Raw genomic sequence first — 18,082 nt, forward strand, 5'->3', positions numbered from 1 at the left:
TCTCTGGGAGCCCCCATAGTTGTGCCCATATCGAAAAAATTCTAACCTTATTTGCATCAGGATTATCATTCTCTGACTATCTTTGCATATGAAGAATATAGCCTTTAAAAAATTAAGGTGAACCCTTTTCAATTCAAATTGCCTCCACTTTATTGTAAAAAAAAAAAGAAAAAAAAATTAGAATTGGTTGTTTCTGAGGTCAGCAACTCTAAATCCTTGTGGTCTTCCCCATATTGCATTGAAAGCATTGTCCAAAGTTTTCACTAAAAAATTTTTTTCTGTAAAGAGCCTTTGAACGAGGCTCTTTGAACAAGCATCAATGCCTTCTGATACATCCTTCTCTTCCAACTGCACCCAATCATCCTCCTCCTGTCTGCTGTCCATATTAAGTTACTGGCTAGAAATACGATCTTCTGACATTTGAGGTCAGAAAAATCCTACTAAATCAGTCACAGCCGTTATAAGAAGATCTATTCAAATCATCACAGAAGTCCTAAGAGAGCACAATAAAATCCTACAAAAGAACACTTCCTGATAATGACCATATGACTTGTTATTATTATTAAAGATAAGTTATACCAACAATAATTATGTTGTTACTGTAAATACGAATATATTGCAACAATTTTCTATTGTTGTTAATTACTATATATGATGTATTATACTAGTAATAATTGTTTACCGTCACAAATGAGATTAGTCCAAAATAGTGACTACTAAAAAAAGTTAATAGTTATATGAATGGGAACATATTTACCAACAAAATATAAGTCACTAAAAATATAATTATTTTTATATAAAAATAATATTTTAAAATATTTGATAATTCATATTATCTATTAATTTATAATATCATCTTTACTTAAAAATATTTTTATTGGAATAATCATCTTAGAAAAAGTTTACTAAAAATCTAAATTCTAATAAAATGCTACAATTTTCTATTGTACCTATTGTATAGTTTATATAATATATACCAGTAATAATTGTTGTCGCTTAAATATAAGGGTAAAATTGGTTTAAAGTGGTGACAATTTTTGAACGTCGCTACTATATAAACATTTTAGTCAATAAAATATTTGTGTAGTAAATGAATATTTTTTTTTTGTTTATCTAAATGGTATTTCTCAATCCGACAAGTTAAAGACTAATTTGTCGTGAATTTGAATTCTATTTAAAAGTCTATTGCTGATCAATGAGTTGCTGCATGTATAAGACGGAGTTCGAACTCTTAACACTTACTTAAGCATACGAGTAAACCGACCATTCCGCGAATCTAAGTTGGTTTGTAGTGAATGAATATGGATGTGACGGTGAAGGATAAGGGCCGTAAATATAGAGAACTTTAAGAAAAACAAAGATGGAGATATCGGGTAAAAAAAAAATCAAGATAGAAAGTGATAATTGAGGAAATGGCCGTCGTCGATCCACATGCAGGTTCGTCAGCTAATGATAGCCAATAATTCAGATTTTATTTAAAAAAAAAATCATATGGCTTCCCATAACCTTTCTTCCACTTTTTAATTTTAAAATGAAAGAGATGCATGTCATGAATAACTATAATGAAGAAAAAGTATATTACAGTAATATAGAAGTGTATGTCTCTAGTGTGGAATTTCTCAAATAGGTGAATTGGATTTATTACAAAAAAAAAACATATAATATAAAATTTGACACTGATTTTTATGTTTAAAAATTAAATATTTTTAAAGTTAAAATCGAATTCGATTGTTGTTTCTAAAAAATAAAAAATTAAAATCAGTCTCTTCGATTTTTGTTTTTAAAAAAATTTAAAATTAAAATTGAACTCTCTAAGTTTATACTTTTTTTTTGCTTTTTTACGGACAATGAATAGTCATCGACTACCGATAAAGGGTAGAAGAATGCAACCTATTATGGATAATAATACATGTCACATCATTTTTATCCATATAAAATTTTTTTTATTTTGTTTTATGAATTACAATCATATATATTAAGTGTATATTAAAATTAGTCATTAATATTAATTATTAATATAAAATATATATTAAAAACAAATTAAATTATACATATATATTAGTTGATTTTGGTGACTAATTTTAATATAAACATAGTATTTTTTCATGAAATAATATATGATATGTTGATGGGGTTTTGCGTTGTGTGCTTCACTAGGTCAACAACAATGTTCCCCTTTCTGATTCTTTTGAGTTGCACATTATTCTATTCATTTTTTAAATTTAATAGTGACTTCTTAATAATTAATTAAGCCTTGTATTTTATGGATTATGGGAAGGTCTTACAAGAAGCTAAAAGAAAAAGCAAGAAGAAAAGTGCACATAAGAGAGAGGGGGTTGCATTGCATCACAGCGTTCGTTACCTCCAATTGTGCTTTAGCTTTATAAAAGATTGTTGTATTAATAAGTATATTAACATATTTATAAATTTTTTATTTGATAAATATATAATAATAACTAATGTGATGCAGTTCATTAAATATTTTTTAGTTTATATAAAAAAGTTATGATGAACTCAAATCATACAAATAAGAGAATAATTTTTTTATAAATTATATTAATAAAAAATATTTAAAAAAATAAAATTTGTATATCAATTTTCTTCTAATTTTCATTTTCATTTTCATTATAATAAATATTAAAAGTATTATTTATATATATTAAAATTAGTCATTATATATTTATATATAAATATATATTTTTTAATTTTTTTTAATTTATATTTTATATTTTAACATATATTTTATATAAATAACTGATTTTAATTATTAAGTCTAGTGTACATATAGTATAATTAAATACATATATACACGATGACATACATGAGTAAGCTAAAGTATAATGCTTTAATTTGTTCGTTCCCTTTCTTTTTCTTTTCTTCTTTTTTCCGTTTTTCCTTTTTGGCTTTTGATTATTTAAAATTAAGAAGCTAATCAAAACAGAACATTTTATTTCTCGGTTTAATTCGTTGTCACATGGCGCATTCCGCGTAGATAGATCATATAATTTTTTTTTTCAATTCTCTAATATAGCAAATAAACATTGATAATGATATATATATAATTCAGCCAAATCAGTAATAAGTAGCATTGTCATCGCAAATTCATAGTTGAGTAAGCAAAACTTTTATTAATTATCTGTGTTACAAGATGATTATTAATGAGTAAAACGTTTGGTCAATGGGCTTTTATATGCACCGTCGTAGTTTGATCACAAAATATAATAATACATTAATACCTGTCCTATTAACAACTTTTAACCGACAAATACAACAATCCATAAGATAAGATATGGATGCTTCCGCGATTATGTTTCATTCTTTTGTCAAAAATATTTTTCAGTTAAAATAAAATAATATCTTTTATAATCATAAAATTACTTATTTAAAAATTTAAATTGATAAAAAAAATAATATAAATATCATATTTCTAATATTTTTTAAATAATTTTTTTGAGTTTATTTATTTTTTGTATAGACTTTTTTTTTGTTTGTCTTTTAAATATAGAATTCTGATACTATATCATAAAATTATTTATTCTAAAAGGTAAAACTATTCAAAAGAGACAACATGAATTATTATATTTCTAATATTTACATACATACTTATATAAATTTTTACAAATATATATATTTTTTTTAAATTACTGTTATAAGTTTTCTCAGAATCTAACAAGAGTAGCGTCTCAGAAAAATTAATTTACATCTTTCGGTTAATAAATTTTATTCATATATTTACCTATTTAACTGTGTTCACTTGTATAAGTCTATATATTATAAGATTAATTCATTATTTTTCTTCATCATCTTGCTTTTTATCGTTAAAATAAAATAAGTGTAATAATATATTGTAACAACGGAAAACAAAATCAGAGGGAGAGAAAAAAAAAAGAGTAGCACTATACTTATTACAAGCATTTAACCGTTTGAAATTTGAATAGATTTAACGCTAATTAATCAAAGAAGTACAAGGAAGGAAATTTAGTGATATGTTCAAAGAAATGTTGCACATGTGTCATGACCATACATGCCGGTGGGATGGTTGTGAAGTTAATGACATTAATAAACTGATTGACAAATTATTATTATTAAGTGATGAATCAACTAATGCGCCCAAATTGTTAGTTGTCCACAATTAAAGCTTTCCTTAATAACGTGGTAGTTTAATTATTATTGATAAAAATGATAGTACTATAGCTAGCTAGATTAACCCTATCTATAATGATATTTCAAAAACGGTTAGGGCATGATAAGTAACAGAAAATTTTCCAAACCTTGCATCTATCGGCTACTATGTGTGTGTGTCAACTTAACCAATTTGGTCACATATTATTTTGAATAATTTAGCAGCATTAATTATTATTACTTCATATAGTAACATAGCTTTAATAATCATTTAACCGCATTTAGACAATAAAAGACTTGCATTGCTGACCCAAGCTAGCTCAATCAATATCACCTTAGGGTTGTGGTGCGAATTCAAAATATATTTTGTTTGTCATTTTTTTTTATCTATTGTTATTTTTGTCGAATTTAAATTATATTTAGATTCAATTTAATTCGATTTAAAATTATATAATTTAATTAAAATACATATTTTATAATGAAATTAAAAATAAAATAATATATTTTATAGTGTATGAATCAGAATGAATTAAATTTTGTTACTCCAAAATAAATTAGGATAAATTGAGTTGACTAGACATGTAATTAATATATATAATTTTATAAATTTTATATAACAAATTAATAAATATTATATATATTTATATCAAAATAAACTATTTTAAAAGTAAAATATTATTATATAATATAAAAACTATTATTTGAAAAGACAAATAACAACCTAAGAAGTAAAAAGGTACTACATTAATTGTCCAAGAAAATAATGAAAATTATTATATTGTGCATTATTTATTTATGTACTTTTGTTTTTGGATTAAAAGAAAAAAAAAAGGAGAAGAAATATATGGTTGTTTGTTTCCACGTAATGATGGAACTTTTCAAAGAAATAATGACATGGATGAATTTTGCACATAAAGGTCGAAGAGTAAAGAATACATAGAATCCCACTTTATTTTTCTTCTTCCTCTTTTATTATTTCTCTCAGGACACGAGTTTCAGCACTAAGCACTAACCAAAGCGGAGTATTCCAATTCCGCTTTTCACAGACATCAAGAATGGCCAGAAATTCTTGTGTCTGCTATTCTGGCTAGTAACATATAATTAGAATTGTTACGTTTTATAATTTTGATTTGAATGAATGAATGAATATTGGATGCTTCAGTTACAAGCATATAGTATGGATTATTTGATTTTATAATATGAATGAAAATTGATGGTCCACCATCCTTATAAGAGACATGAATGTACTACTGTTTATTAACCCCATTCTCACACAAAATGAACCTTCCCTATTTTAATTTAATTTAACCCGTTCCAATTTTACTATGATATTAAATGATTAAATTAGTATAAGGAGGGTCATTGACTAAGACTTATTTTGATGGGTCCATACTCCATAGTCCATGGTCCTCTTAATCTCTTATATTATTTATTTCAACTCCTTTTCTTAGCTGCCACTTTCATTTTCTTTCCCTTCACTTCATTCATAGTGGAAGAATAATAATGGGAAGACACTCTTGCTGTTACAAGCAGAAGCTTCGGAAGGGTCTATGGTCTCCTGAAGAGGATGAAAAGCTTCTGAGGCATATCACTAAGTACGGTCATGGATGTTGGAGCTCTGTTCCTAAGCAAGCAGGTTAGTAGTACATACTCATAATATGTATGATACATAGATACATGTTGTTAAGGTTTGTTGTTAATGTTGTTGTTGGTGACAGGTTTGCAGAGGTGTGGTAAGAGTTGCAGGCTTAGGTGGATCAATTACTTAAGGCCTGATTTAAAGAGAGGTACATTTTCTCAGGAGGAAGAAAATCTCATCATTGAACTTCATGCTGTGTTAGGGAATAGGTAATAATTTAATAGTAACTAAATTTACAACAATCTATCTCCTCAGTCCTTGTTTGTTTTCTGTTAATTTGTTGTGTTCCATCTTCCATGCATGTATCAGATGGTCTCAGATTGCGGCGCAGCTTCCGGGGAGGACAGACAATGAAATCAAGAATCTGTGGAATTCATGCTTGAAGAAGAAGCTGAGGCAAAGAGGCATAGACCCTGTTACACACAAGCCATTATCTGAATTGTCAGAGGAGAAGAGCCAGATACAAGAGAAAGCATTGTCCAATGATAATGAATTGAACTTGTTGAGATCAGAGAGTTCCAATAAGTCTGATGGAGCTTCTTCCTATGATCATCAACAACAACAACAACAACAACAACAACAAGGATTTGTTCCAACATCAGAGATGGAAGGTTCTTCTTCCACTAACAAGGACATTTTCCTTGACACTACAACAAGGTTCATGGCTAACACTTGCTCAGATTTTATGGGCAACTACAACATGAGTTATGCATCATCATCTTCCAATGTCACTGTCACCGACAACAATTGGTTCACACAAACATCAAGGCCTTCTTTTGATATCAACTCAGATTTCACCTCATCATCATCATTCCTACCTGGTTCCTTTTGCTACAAGCCAGAATCTCTCAAGAACACCAACATGCTTTCTTCTTCTTCTTCTTCATGGGGATTGATCACAGATTGCAGCATGGAAGAAGCAGAAGAGGCAAAGTGGTCTGAGTATCTTCACAATCAAATGTTGATGCTTGCAGCTGTTCAGAACAACAACAACAACAACAACAACAACAACCAAGCTTCTTTATGCAATGAGATAAAGCCTCTTCCTTCAACCACCACAGTAACAACAACACCACCACCACATTTGGTTCCTGATACTTTAGGGGCTATCATGTTACCTCATTCCAAGAATCAACATCACCATACATCACAAACTTCTTCTACCACCACCTTTTCCAAGGATATCCAGAACCTAACAGCAGCCTTTGGACATATATAATCATATCACCCTCCTCTCCTCTTCTTAATTTTACACAAACACACAGAAAAAGAAAAAGAAGATTCCATTGGGTTGGTGTTTAATTTCTTAGTACAGGTGTGTGTGTGCAACCACAGATTTTTGGATTTGTACATAGGTTCTGTCACAAAACAAAAAAAGAAAGAACATTTCTTTCTTATCTTTCACCCTCTTCTTCAACTTGGTAATATTTGTGAGCCAAAACCAATTTGTCTTTCTTTCTTTCTTTCTTTCTTTCTTTTTTAACTTGTGGGGTGGTGTGGGTAGAAATTTGAGGAATAAGGATTGCTCTGCTTCTTCTTTCTACTCTTTTGTTTTCATACACTGTAAGTGCATTATTATATATATATATATTACAATGGTTCATTTCCATATCTATGCCATCACAAATGTTTATTGCTGCAAGGCAAGTTCAGTTTTCTTTCCATTCTTTGGGACAGATATTAGTTATTTTTGCCCATAGAATTTTTCTTTCTTTCTTTCTGTTTTTTTTACTGTGTCTCTATGTGATATTTTTATCTTATCACTAACACACCTGACTTTGATCCTACTGAAAATGAAACTAAAAACTAAACTTTTGCTGCCAATCATTTTCATCACACAAGAATAATTTATTCATGGCAATAATAGCCTTCCCACTTTCCCATCTATGCAAGTTTCTTGCTGTTACATACATTACATGCTTCTCTTCTTGATGAAATTAACTAACTCTTATCATATTAAAAATGATGATATGCATAAGGATTAAACTTTAGAAAATAAGATGTCCCTAGAGATAAATAAAGCTTAAGTTTTTGAGATGAATGATTTCATGACATAATATCAGAGTTCTATATCTGATTAGTGAACTCCAAAAATAAAATAAATAGCATAAGACAAATAAAAAAAGAAAAAAATCTACACAAAAATCAAGTAAACTCATCAAGAGACTCTTGTTTGAGAGAGAGTGTAAGAGATATGACTATTGACGTTAACTCTTTCTATCAACTTAAACTTTTGGGATGAGTGATTTCATAGCAAGAATTAAGATGAAAGGAGTGTGAGAAAGCATTGACATGAACATGTGCGTGAGAGTTAAGTGGCAGAGGTAGAGACCACATCAAATGAAAAATGAAAGAAAAACTCAAAGTTGATGAATTACGGTCCGTACAATAAGACAAGGACCCTTAATGGAATGAGGACCATACGTGCATATCTACCCCTCTTTCCCTCGTCTTCTAGCTCTTTACAGACACACACAATAATAAAACATTATCTCGAATTCAAATAAGTAAGTAACCCCATTGCAAACAGGAGAAGAAGAAAGAAACTTCCTACATTGTATTCTGTATCATACATACTTAGTTTCATAAAGTGCTTTATTATGGTTGCCTTGGACTCATCCTTGCCACAGGTGGCTACATCAAATACAATAAATATCGCTTTGGATCTTTCCTTCACCCATTTTAATTATATCATACTCAACACTTTATGTTTGCTTCCTCTATATTATTCCCCAATATTAAAAAAATTTAGTAATAATTAAGAAAAACAAAATAATGAAATTAATGTATTATTCTCAAACTATGATGCCAAATATTATTCAAAAAATAATTCATCTAATACCTAGTTAACTTAGAATGTCGAAAAAAAGACAATTATAAACAGTAAAAACCAAAAAAATCAAAAAGGAATTTTATGAATGACTTGAGCATTATTAATTAAGCTTAATATTATTTAATTAGTTTAGAGGAAGATACGCGCGTGGATGATTGAAATCAATCAACATTATCTGGTGAGAGTATAAGGCAATTCAAATGTTGAAGGGCAAGTAAAAAATGTTATATTTATGAAAAAAAAATTAATTTTTAAATTAATTATTATATATTTATATATAAATAAATGTTATATATTTTATATTATAATATATATTTTATTTGAGTGTCTAATTTTTTTATATACACGTAATTTGAATTGGTTAAACGTTATGTTTCATGTTTAATTATTAAGAGCAATAGTATATGCACAAAATTTAATTTTTTGTTTTTGATATTCGAGTGGTCATAATATTTTTTTGAAAGGTGGACTATTAGGGTATTATTCTCAAATATGAAACAATTTAATTAGAGAAGTAGAAATCAGACCGTCTAAAATGAATTTATTAGATTAGGGTATTATTCTCAAATGAATTTACTGGATTAGAGATTAGTGTTGACTGTACCTGAAAATACTCAAGAATTTTCCCCTAATTACGTAAAAAAAAGTTTATTACGAGATCAAATGCAAGTTTCATAAAATAAGCACAGTACATTAATATTATATATTATGATGATGGATATGTTTTTGGTAAAATTCTCTGAGTGAGTGAAAGATAAACCGTACTTCGATCCAAGCCAGACAAGTACTTCAAATTGGAGTTAACGGGCAGGTGAACTTTGAAAATCAACAATGAACACCACTACACAATTATTGCTTTACATCAATGCAATTTAAAATTTAGATAATCAATAGGAGCCAATGTTTCATTTTCCAAATACGCCAATTTTGGAGTTACGTAACAATACGTCAAACACGATGTTATTACGTTGAATTGAACCCAGCAGAAGAAAAGTTCTGTACGAACAATTAATTATGGAGGAGAAAAGAAATTCTTGTGCGCGATTTGTGTTACATAACATCACAACATAATAGGATTAAGACTTTTAATTTATGTCCTATTGTAAAATTTTAAGAAACATAATTTAATTTTGATGCATTGTTAATATAAAATAATTTTATATGTATATTTAATGATATAACATCACATTAATAAAAATAATTACTTTTTATATTGACCATGAATAATCATGAAAAATCAGATATAATTATACAACACAATATAAAATATTTTACACATCAATCCATCAAAATTAAACTTATTTTTTTAACCCTGTTGGGAGCCAATAATGAATCAACCAACATCATCCAACAAGAATATTTATTTACCATTTTCTTTTTTAAAATTATTATTTTATCTCTTTCTTATTTTTTTTCCCTTTCTTCCGATACCACTACGTCACTCTTCATCACCAGCCACCTACCACCACCGCCAACTGCCACCATCAGTTGGCCACTTGCTACGTCTCCGTATATCCTAAATCTTAAATTTTAAATTTTAAATTTTAAAATCTAAATTATAAATACTAAATTCTAAATCTTCCAAAACATAAGAATTAAAAAAATAATTTTACAATGAAAAAAATTGATTAATATTAACTAATTAAGATTTAGTTTTATTACTTAAGTTTTTGACGTTCTTATTGTTTTTAATTCCGCGTGTTTCTTTTTTTTTAATTGTTAGCTGAAATTAAAATTAGTTGGTTGAATTATTGGCTCTCCAAACCTTTTTTTTGTAAATTAAAAAAAAAAAGAGTTGAAAGGTGAGTTATGACTTATGACTTATGAGTACTTAGCATGAGAGAAAAAAAAAATAAAAAACAGGAATTTATCAATATGTTGATAACTCCCTCTTTTTCTTTTTGGTCAGAGTAAGAGATTAGAGATTTTTTAACATCATAGATAGATAGCAGTCATAGCACTGCACTTTCAGCAACAGTTTTGACAACTTCCTTTACATATGCAATGTAGAAAGAAAATGTGTTCTCTCTTTCCATTTTTATGTTTTTATGGGTAATGACGTTCCTCACTTGCGTGTTATGTCTTGGATTGGTTCACATCCTCCAATCAAGAAGCCCAAATTAGATGGATCAACAAACATAAAAATTTTCCTTTGAATATTAATTTTTATAATTTCTTAGAAAAATCTAGAAATTTGCAAGAAGTAAAAGATATATTTGACCAAAAAAGGGGATCAAGAACGTTAGCGTTGCATATAATCGGAAATTAAGGGCTTAATTAAACTCACGGCCCATTGGGCTACTTCATACTCCTTCTAAGCCCGTATAAGACATGCATAGTTGCATACTATCAACACCAAAAAAAAAACGGTAAGAACCTTCTAGTAATGTTTCAGCTGAAACACCTTGATATCTTAATTATTTTCATAATTAGATTATAATTGCACATACACTAATAAATAATTGTATCGTGTATGTCTAGTAAGTAGTAATAAATACTTATAAAACTTAATTAAGTTTTTTTTTTGAAAAAAGAATTTAAATAATAAATATTTATATTAAAAATAATTTATAAAATAAATTATTTTGTGTTTATTTTTTAGTTTTAAAAATATTTATTTAAAAAAAATGATAAAAGATTTTTTTTTACAAAAAAATATTTTTAAATTTTTTTATAAATACTTAAATAATTTTTTAAAAAGTTATAATTTAATTTTAAAAATTATACTAAATATTAATTCTATAACTTTTTATAAATTAAAAATAAAAAAAGGGTTACAAACTGGCCCTTAAGTCAGATAGTTCAATCATATGAACATGCAACATTAACTTATAACAAGAGACTAATGCTAGATCAGAAATTAAAGCGCCATTTGTTTATTTTAATTTTCTTTTTTTTTTTTTGGAAAGAAATTGTTAGTGTGACTTGTAGCTTTATGACGGCACCACAAAAAAAAAAAAAAAAAAGCACATTGGTTTGAATGTTTGATTCGCGGAATGGTAAAGATAAGACCAAACTTAGAACAATTAAAGGACTTGGTCATTGGAATTTTTTATTTTTCTTTTCTCTTACCACAAGGCTAGGGACACGAGGACATTCGAGATTACACATAATTATTATTTATATTAATTAATATTAATATGTCAATATCATCATCAATTCCATGACCAACTTAGCTTCAGCTTACTACTATATATAATATTCCCCAGATATGACTTTTAATCTTTTATATTAATCTGATCTTCATGTCGCAAATGAGGATCATATGGTTTGCACTTTCCTTCACCGTCCTAGAACCTTTACGGCATTTTTTAGACATTTATTTATGGAGTTTATAAACTTGAAACTTAATTATAAAATAAAAAGATAAAAAAACGAAGGTCTTGTAATTAAAGTTGCTAATTGGTGGATGGATTTGAAGCACATTTTATCAGGTAATTGGTGGAGGAGTAGATAATTTGTAATGACGACCATTTTAATTAGCATCAATTTTTATTATATTCTTATCATCTTATAAGCAATAAGTGCTAGAAAATTTAATCCTATTTTGTGGCTATATACATCATAAACAAGTAGAATCATATTTTATTTTATATTTTGATTTCAGTGATAATATATGTATAAGTGTTTTTTAATTAAAGAATAAATGACCATTTCTATCCATGAGAGATGAAAACGCTGACATTCGTACCCATGATAGCCGGAAACTAGACTTGTACCCATGAGAGATGCTGTCCGTGTGACAAAAGTGACCCGCCTTGGATCTGAGCTTGGTTCGTTGCTTTCCGAACCTACGTGGCACATCCACCCCCCCCCAAAACCTATCTGACGTGGAATCGAACGTTGAATATCAAAAGGGATAGGCTGAACTCACGAAATCAAAACCCTAGGTAGCTTCCCCCCTCCCCAATACAAACCAGGATCCAGAGAGTCGAAGGTTGTTGAATGTCAATGAGTGTGACGTTGAATCTCAATCGAAGCTTGGTTCGTACCTCTCTCAATGTCTTTCCGCAGAGTTACCCCTGCTCCAAGTGATGGCAGTGGCAGTTCTTCGTCAAGTTCAAAGAAGAAGAAGGTGAAGAAGCTGGACGGCAGATGCTTCTGTGGAAGAGAGGTTGCGTTGATGGAGTCTGGCACCGTTACGAACCCTAATCGATGGTTCATCAGATGTCCTCTATGGGCAGTAAGGGCAGACGCTGTTGGAGTTCAGGTGAGAAAGTTTTGTTTGCATTTGAGTTGACGAATCGGTGCATTTGTGTTGTTTTGGCAGACAAGAGACTGCAAATACTTTGTATGGGTTGATGAAATCGAAGAAGGATGGGAGGGCATAGCAAGGTGTTTGGCCAGAAGACAGTCAGGGAGTTCTTATCCAAGGCATGATGATGGGCTCGTTATCACTGAACCTGGGGAAAATCACGAAGCATCAGCAACCCTGACGAGAGGGATAGACAAACTTAGGGTTGAAATTAGGGGTGAAATTAGGGGTATTAGACTGTTGCTTTTATGGTTAGCGCTGGCTGTTTCATTTTGTTTGATGTTTCTGCTGTATTTCTTTCTGAAAATGTAAAATTTTATGGAATTAGGGTCTTTGTAAATCATGAGAGTATGAATGTATCTCCTGTTTTTGATATAGACACTTTGATTCTGTTGCTGCTGTGTTACTTCTATATGAGAACTTTTATTGGTACTCAGTTGTATATATATGCACATGCAATTATATTTTCTATTTAAGGAATCAGAGTTAAGCTCAATATGTGACGTAGAGACCTGATGGTTGTGGGGATGAAGTATAAAACCAGGAAAGCTAACTCAAAAAGTGGACTAACCATGATATAAACCAAAAAACATAGTTAAATACAGCAAAAGTAGCATGTCACAGGCAGAACAACCAAAACAGGAATGCTGCCTACTCCAACATAGTGTAATAAACCAACCATTGCCCCAAAATTAGTACATCAGTAATGGCAGTTACATCAGAATAGCAACAAAACATAAGCAACACAGTCTATGACATTGGTGTTGAGTTACTGCTCCCGCTGGAGATTCCAATTTTTGCTCCGCTTGATGCACCTCTCCTGCCTCGACCTCTTCCTTCACCCCTGCCTCTAGCATCCATTGTAGGAATGAACTGCCCGAACCTTGTGGTTGTCCCTGCACTAGCTCCCTGCAGTGGATTTCCTGGGGTTGTTTGAGAGTTGTGTGTGGAAGGGGTTGTGGTTGGATTCATCGGAGATGGTGCAGAAGCTTATGGGGTATGTGCAGAGGGGGGTGGTCGCTTGACACTTCTCCTTTTATGTTGTTTCTTGGCTGCTCCAGTTGTTGTTGTATCATGGGGTTGTGTTGCTGCTGGATGTGGCATCGGGGGTGGAGGCTGGATTCGAAAGAACAACCAGTTTACCAGCATGAATCGTTAAACAAATGTAATTAACAAACTGAATCAAGTAACTAACTAACCTGTGAAGTCTGGGCTGCTGTGGAACCGTTTCCCACCTCAGTTGCTGCTGCTTCAGCCTCGGCAGCCTCTAATGTCTCCTCATAGTACATCTTAGCCAACATGTCTTCATCCTCATCACTTGCAGGGACTTGTGGGGCAGCACTCCCTTCACCCATTGCTTCCTTTCTCTTCTTACAGCTTCGCTTGTTATGACCAGCCTACGTAAAACAGGAACTAGTTAATAGGTGCAAATGAACCTAAAGTGGTACAGGAACTACTTAAATTGGGACACATGAACTTAAACAACGAATTATAGTACACTGCACACACCTGCAGGCAGTATTTGCATACGATGGTGCCAATCCTCCTCTTAGTTCTATGAGGATCACTCTTGTCCTTAGGGGCATCATTTCTTTTGTCTCTTTTCATTGAAGGTCTTCCAATTGGCTTTCTGTACCTGGGGGGCAGAATTGGTAGGGTGTCAACATGCTCCAAGAACTCTTGGCTTGGAACTGGGCGCATTGAAGTCTGATATGCAGCATTATAAGCACCCATAGTTAGCCAGTTATGTGCATACTCTTCAGGTCTTCTATTCTGGTAAGCTAAAGCAGCACATGCATGTCTACAAGGTAGCCCAGTCAACTGCCACAGTCTACAACTACATGTACCTTTGCCCAAGTCCACACTGACCTTCATGGGTAGACATTGGACTTCATACACATTTCCCGCGTCATCTCCGGTTGGAAGGGGTCTCCATTTGTTGCTCTCTCTCTTCTCTCTTTCTAATCTGCTTTGTTGGGTTGGGGCTAACCTCCCACTGTACCCAATCAATGCCTTTTTGTTTCTTGCCATGATTCGCATGACGTAGCACCTCACTTCTTCCAACATGGTTATGATAGGCTTCCCCCGCATCTTTTTAACCTTGGCATTAAACACCTCGCAGTTATTATTGGTGTAGTTGTCCATCTTAGGATACTCGCTAAAGTGTGCTCTACTCCACTGTTTTGGACTAATCTTGTCCAAGTATTCCCAAGCCCCTATGTTGATCTTCTTCAGCTTATCCATTGCAGCATTGAAATCTTGTGTCGTAGAGGCCTTAGCACATGACCACATACACTTCTTCAGCTGCAAGTCACCCCATTTCTTGCGAAAGTTTTGCCATATATGCATGGCACAGAACCTGTGGTTGGCGTTTGGATACATTTCTTGGACTGCAGGAATTAACCCCTGCAGATAACCATGAACATGACCAGAATTCAACTATCACCCTAATAATGGCAACAACAATTCTCACACAATAACAATATTTCAGTAACAATCCTTCTACAGTTGAACAATTTTCAGTCTTCAATGACCATAAACAACATTCAGAAAAAAATATACATAGTTCCACACCCTAAACCACACTAATCAGTCCTCCACACTAAGCATCTAAACCTAGTTCTCTAATGAAGCATAAAAAAATATACATAGCAGAATTAAAACACATGTGCACAATTAAAACATACATACCTTCTGCATGTCCGGCATGAAGTTAAACCCGTTCGCCTAAAAGTCTCCCACATCATCTTGAAGGATATCTAAAAACCACTTCCAGCTGTCCTTGTTTTCTGATTCAACAATTGCATATGCAATGGGGTAGATGTGGTTATTTGCATCCTGCCCTATAGCTGTTAATAACTGACCCCCATAATACCCTCTAAGAAATGTGCCATCCAACCCTATGAATGGTCTACAACCACCTACAAAACCCTTCTTGCAAGCCTCAAAACATACATAGATTCTAAGAAAAATGGGATTTGAATAAGGCATGGGATTTGTGTGAATCCTAACTGTAGACCCAGGGTTAGTCTTTAGAATTTCATTAGCATAGTCTCGAAGAATTGCATACTGTGCTGCCTCAGATCCCTCAATCCTCTCCTTCGCCTTCTTCAAAGATCTATAAATCTTTCTCTCATTGATAAGTATATCATACTCAACTCTGAAGAACTGGTCAGCCTCTCTCACACTCAAGTTTGGCTGAAGTCTTATTCTTTCTTCTAGCTCATCAATCACCCATTTACCATCTGCTGACTTGCAGTGATTGTCCCTACTGCAAGTGTGTTCGTTGACAAAGGTCTTGACCTGATAACTGGCTGGAAATGTTCTATTGGCACAGTATATCTGCCAAGGAAAATCTTCATCATAGCATATGGCCTTCGACCTTGTAGAGTCACAGCGTGCAAAGAAAATGCTTCTTCCGATGTTTATATTAAATTTCCGGACTGCTTTCCTAAACTGATTTAGAGTCTCAAATTCCATTCCACCTTCCAACCTCACCTGGCTAACAGGGGCATCAGCATTGCTCTGAGGAAAGGCTGTGGTGTCATCAGAATCTTCATCACTAGGTATGCTACGCAAGTCCTCTGACTCATAGCAATGATACCCAGCGTTGTCATCAGAAAAATCTTCCTGATCAACTGGGACATAGAAGGTTGGAGGCTTGTCTGGATCAGGATTAGGGATGAATGTCTGTCCTGTAGGAGGGGGCCTCTTTGTTGATCTTCTCCTGTTCTTTTTTCTCTGACCCTCAGCCTCATCTGAAGCATTGGTTTCATTATTCTGGGGAGTCCTGTTGGAGTCAGAAGGTGGGGCTGACTCAGGGATTTCTTGTGAAAGTAGATTTCTGTAAGGATGTGGGATGTACTGGGTGACCTGCTCTGGTGCAATATGGTCAGATACATTGGCCTGAGAGGGAATGAATTGGTCTGTATCATCAGACTGCCAAGGTTGCTGTGAAGCTTCAGATACATTGGCATCATGGGGAGGGACTGGGTCTGTCCCATGAGTTTCAGATGGTTGCTGCTCTACCTCAAGAGGTGGCTGTGAAGGTTGGGAATGAGTTGATGGTGGTTCATCCGGCTGGACAGGTGTTGGAGGAGGTTGGAAAATGTTATTTGGTTCCTGTGTTGCTACAGGAGCTGGGCTGTTCTCTTAATGGGCCTGTAACATGGGCTCTGGGCCAGCACTTTCTTGGGCCTGCTTTTCAAGTTGGACACTACCAACTATCTCAGCATCGTCATCATCTTCCACTACTGCTAATCTTCTTCTAGGAGTCTTCTTTGGAGTTGGTACCCTTTTAGCACAGACCTTTCTTCTCCCCTTTGATGGAGTCAATTCCTTAACCTCCACTACAACAGGCTGATCCACAGGATGCTCCGTATACAAATTAATTCTATTTCCATTCTTCATGGCTGCCTCATACATCCTAACTACATCCATATCAGCCCTTAGCAGCCTCAACCCATCATGAAGCTCCTTCCCAGGTTCTAGCCAGTAAAACTCAGAAATGGACGTATAACCAATGTCCTTCAGCAAGTCAGAGATGAAAAAACCATTGAGGGTATCAACGTTTATCCTCTCTATCTCCGTCACTTCTCCACCAATGTAGCTAACCTTACCAACTGGCTCTCTCTCAAACCTTCCTCTATGATGAATTGATAGTGTTATGTGGATGGTGGCCATCCCTGTAAGTAAAATTTAACAAACCAATAAACACACATTCTCTGTAACTGATGCTAACACAAACCCTAAAACTACTATCTACCAATTCTGAAGGAAATACAGTAACTCATACGGTTTCATTAGCCAGTAACGTCTGCCTAACCACTTGCAACGACATATCAAATTATTCATTGGTGGGAAACGACATACCTGTGTAATTCTTCAAAGGAATTGACCACCTCGTGTCGAATACCAAAGGAATGGTAAAAGCCCCTCCTTGCTACTCGATTCGGCGTACTCTGCTCGTCTTCTCCAGCTTCGAATGAACCAACAGTCACGATGAACCTCTGTTAGGGCTCCACTACTTCTCGCGGGAACTGACGTTTCTTTTTCCTATCCCTTTTGATATTCAACATTCAATTCCACGTCAGATAGGCTTTGGGGGGTGGATGTGCCACGTAGGTTCGGAAAGCAACGAACCAAGCTCAGATCCAAGGCGGGTCACTTTTGTCACACAGACAGCATCTCTCATGGGTACAAGTCTAGTTTCCGGCTATCATGGGTACGAATG

General features: G+C 33.0%; 2 protein-coding genes across 2 annotated transcripts; one reads left to right on the forward strand and one right to left on the reverse strand.

The window, feature by feature from the left end:
• Window positions 1-5,065: 5,065 nt before the first annotated feature.
• Window positions 5,066-7,403, forward strand: LOC148571227 (uncharacterized). Its single transcript, XM_088509519.1, has 3 exons — window positions 5,066-5,758; window positions 5,841-5,970; window positions 6,071-7,403. Exons 1-3 carry the CDS (start codon window positions 5,626-5,628, stop codon window positions 6,978-6,980), a joined length of 1,173 nt encoding a protein of 390 aa, XP_088365645.1. The 5' UTR covers window positions 5,066-5,625; the 3' UTR covers window positions 6,981-7,403.
• Window positions 7,404-13,839: 6,436 nt separating this feature from the next.
• On the reverse strand, window positions 13,840-15,069 carry LOC148571228 (uncharacterized). The gene is made up of 3 exons (XM_088507240.1): window positions 14,359-15,069; window positions 14,049-14,246; window positions 13,840-13,965 (listed from the first exon to the last, which is right to left on the reverse strand). The coding sequence occupies exons 1-3, from the start codon at window positions 14,992-14,994 to the stop codon at window positions 13,840-13,842; spliced, it is 960 nt and encodes a 319-aa protein (XP_088363366.1). The 5' UTR covers window positions 14,995-15,069.
• Window positions 15,070-18,082: the final 3,013 nt, after the last annotated feature.

The sequence above is a fragment of the Arachis ipaensis genome, chromosome B3, assembly GCF_059453495.1.
Source record: "Arachis ipaensis isolate K30076 ecotype BB chromosome B3, ASM5945349v1, whole genome shotgun sequence".
In the NCBI taxonomy this organism is placed as follows: Eukaryota; Viridiplantae; Streptophyta; class Magnoliopsida; order Fabales; family Fabaceae; genus Arachis; species Arachis ipaensis.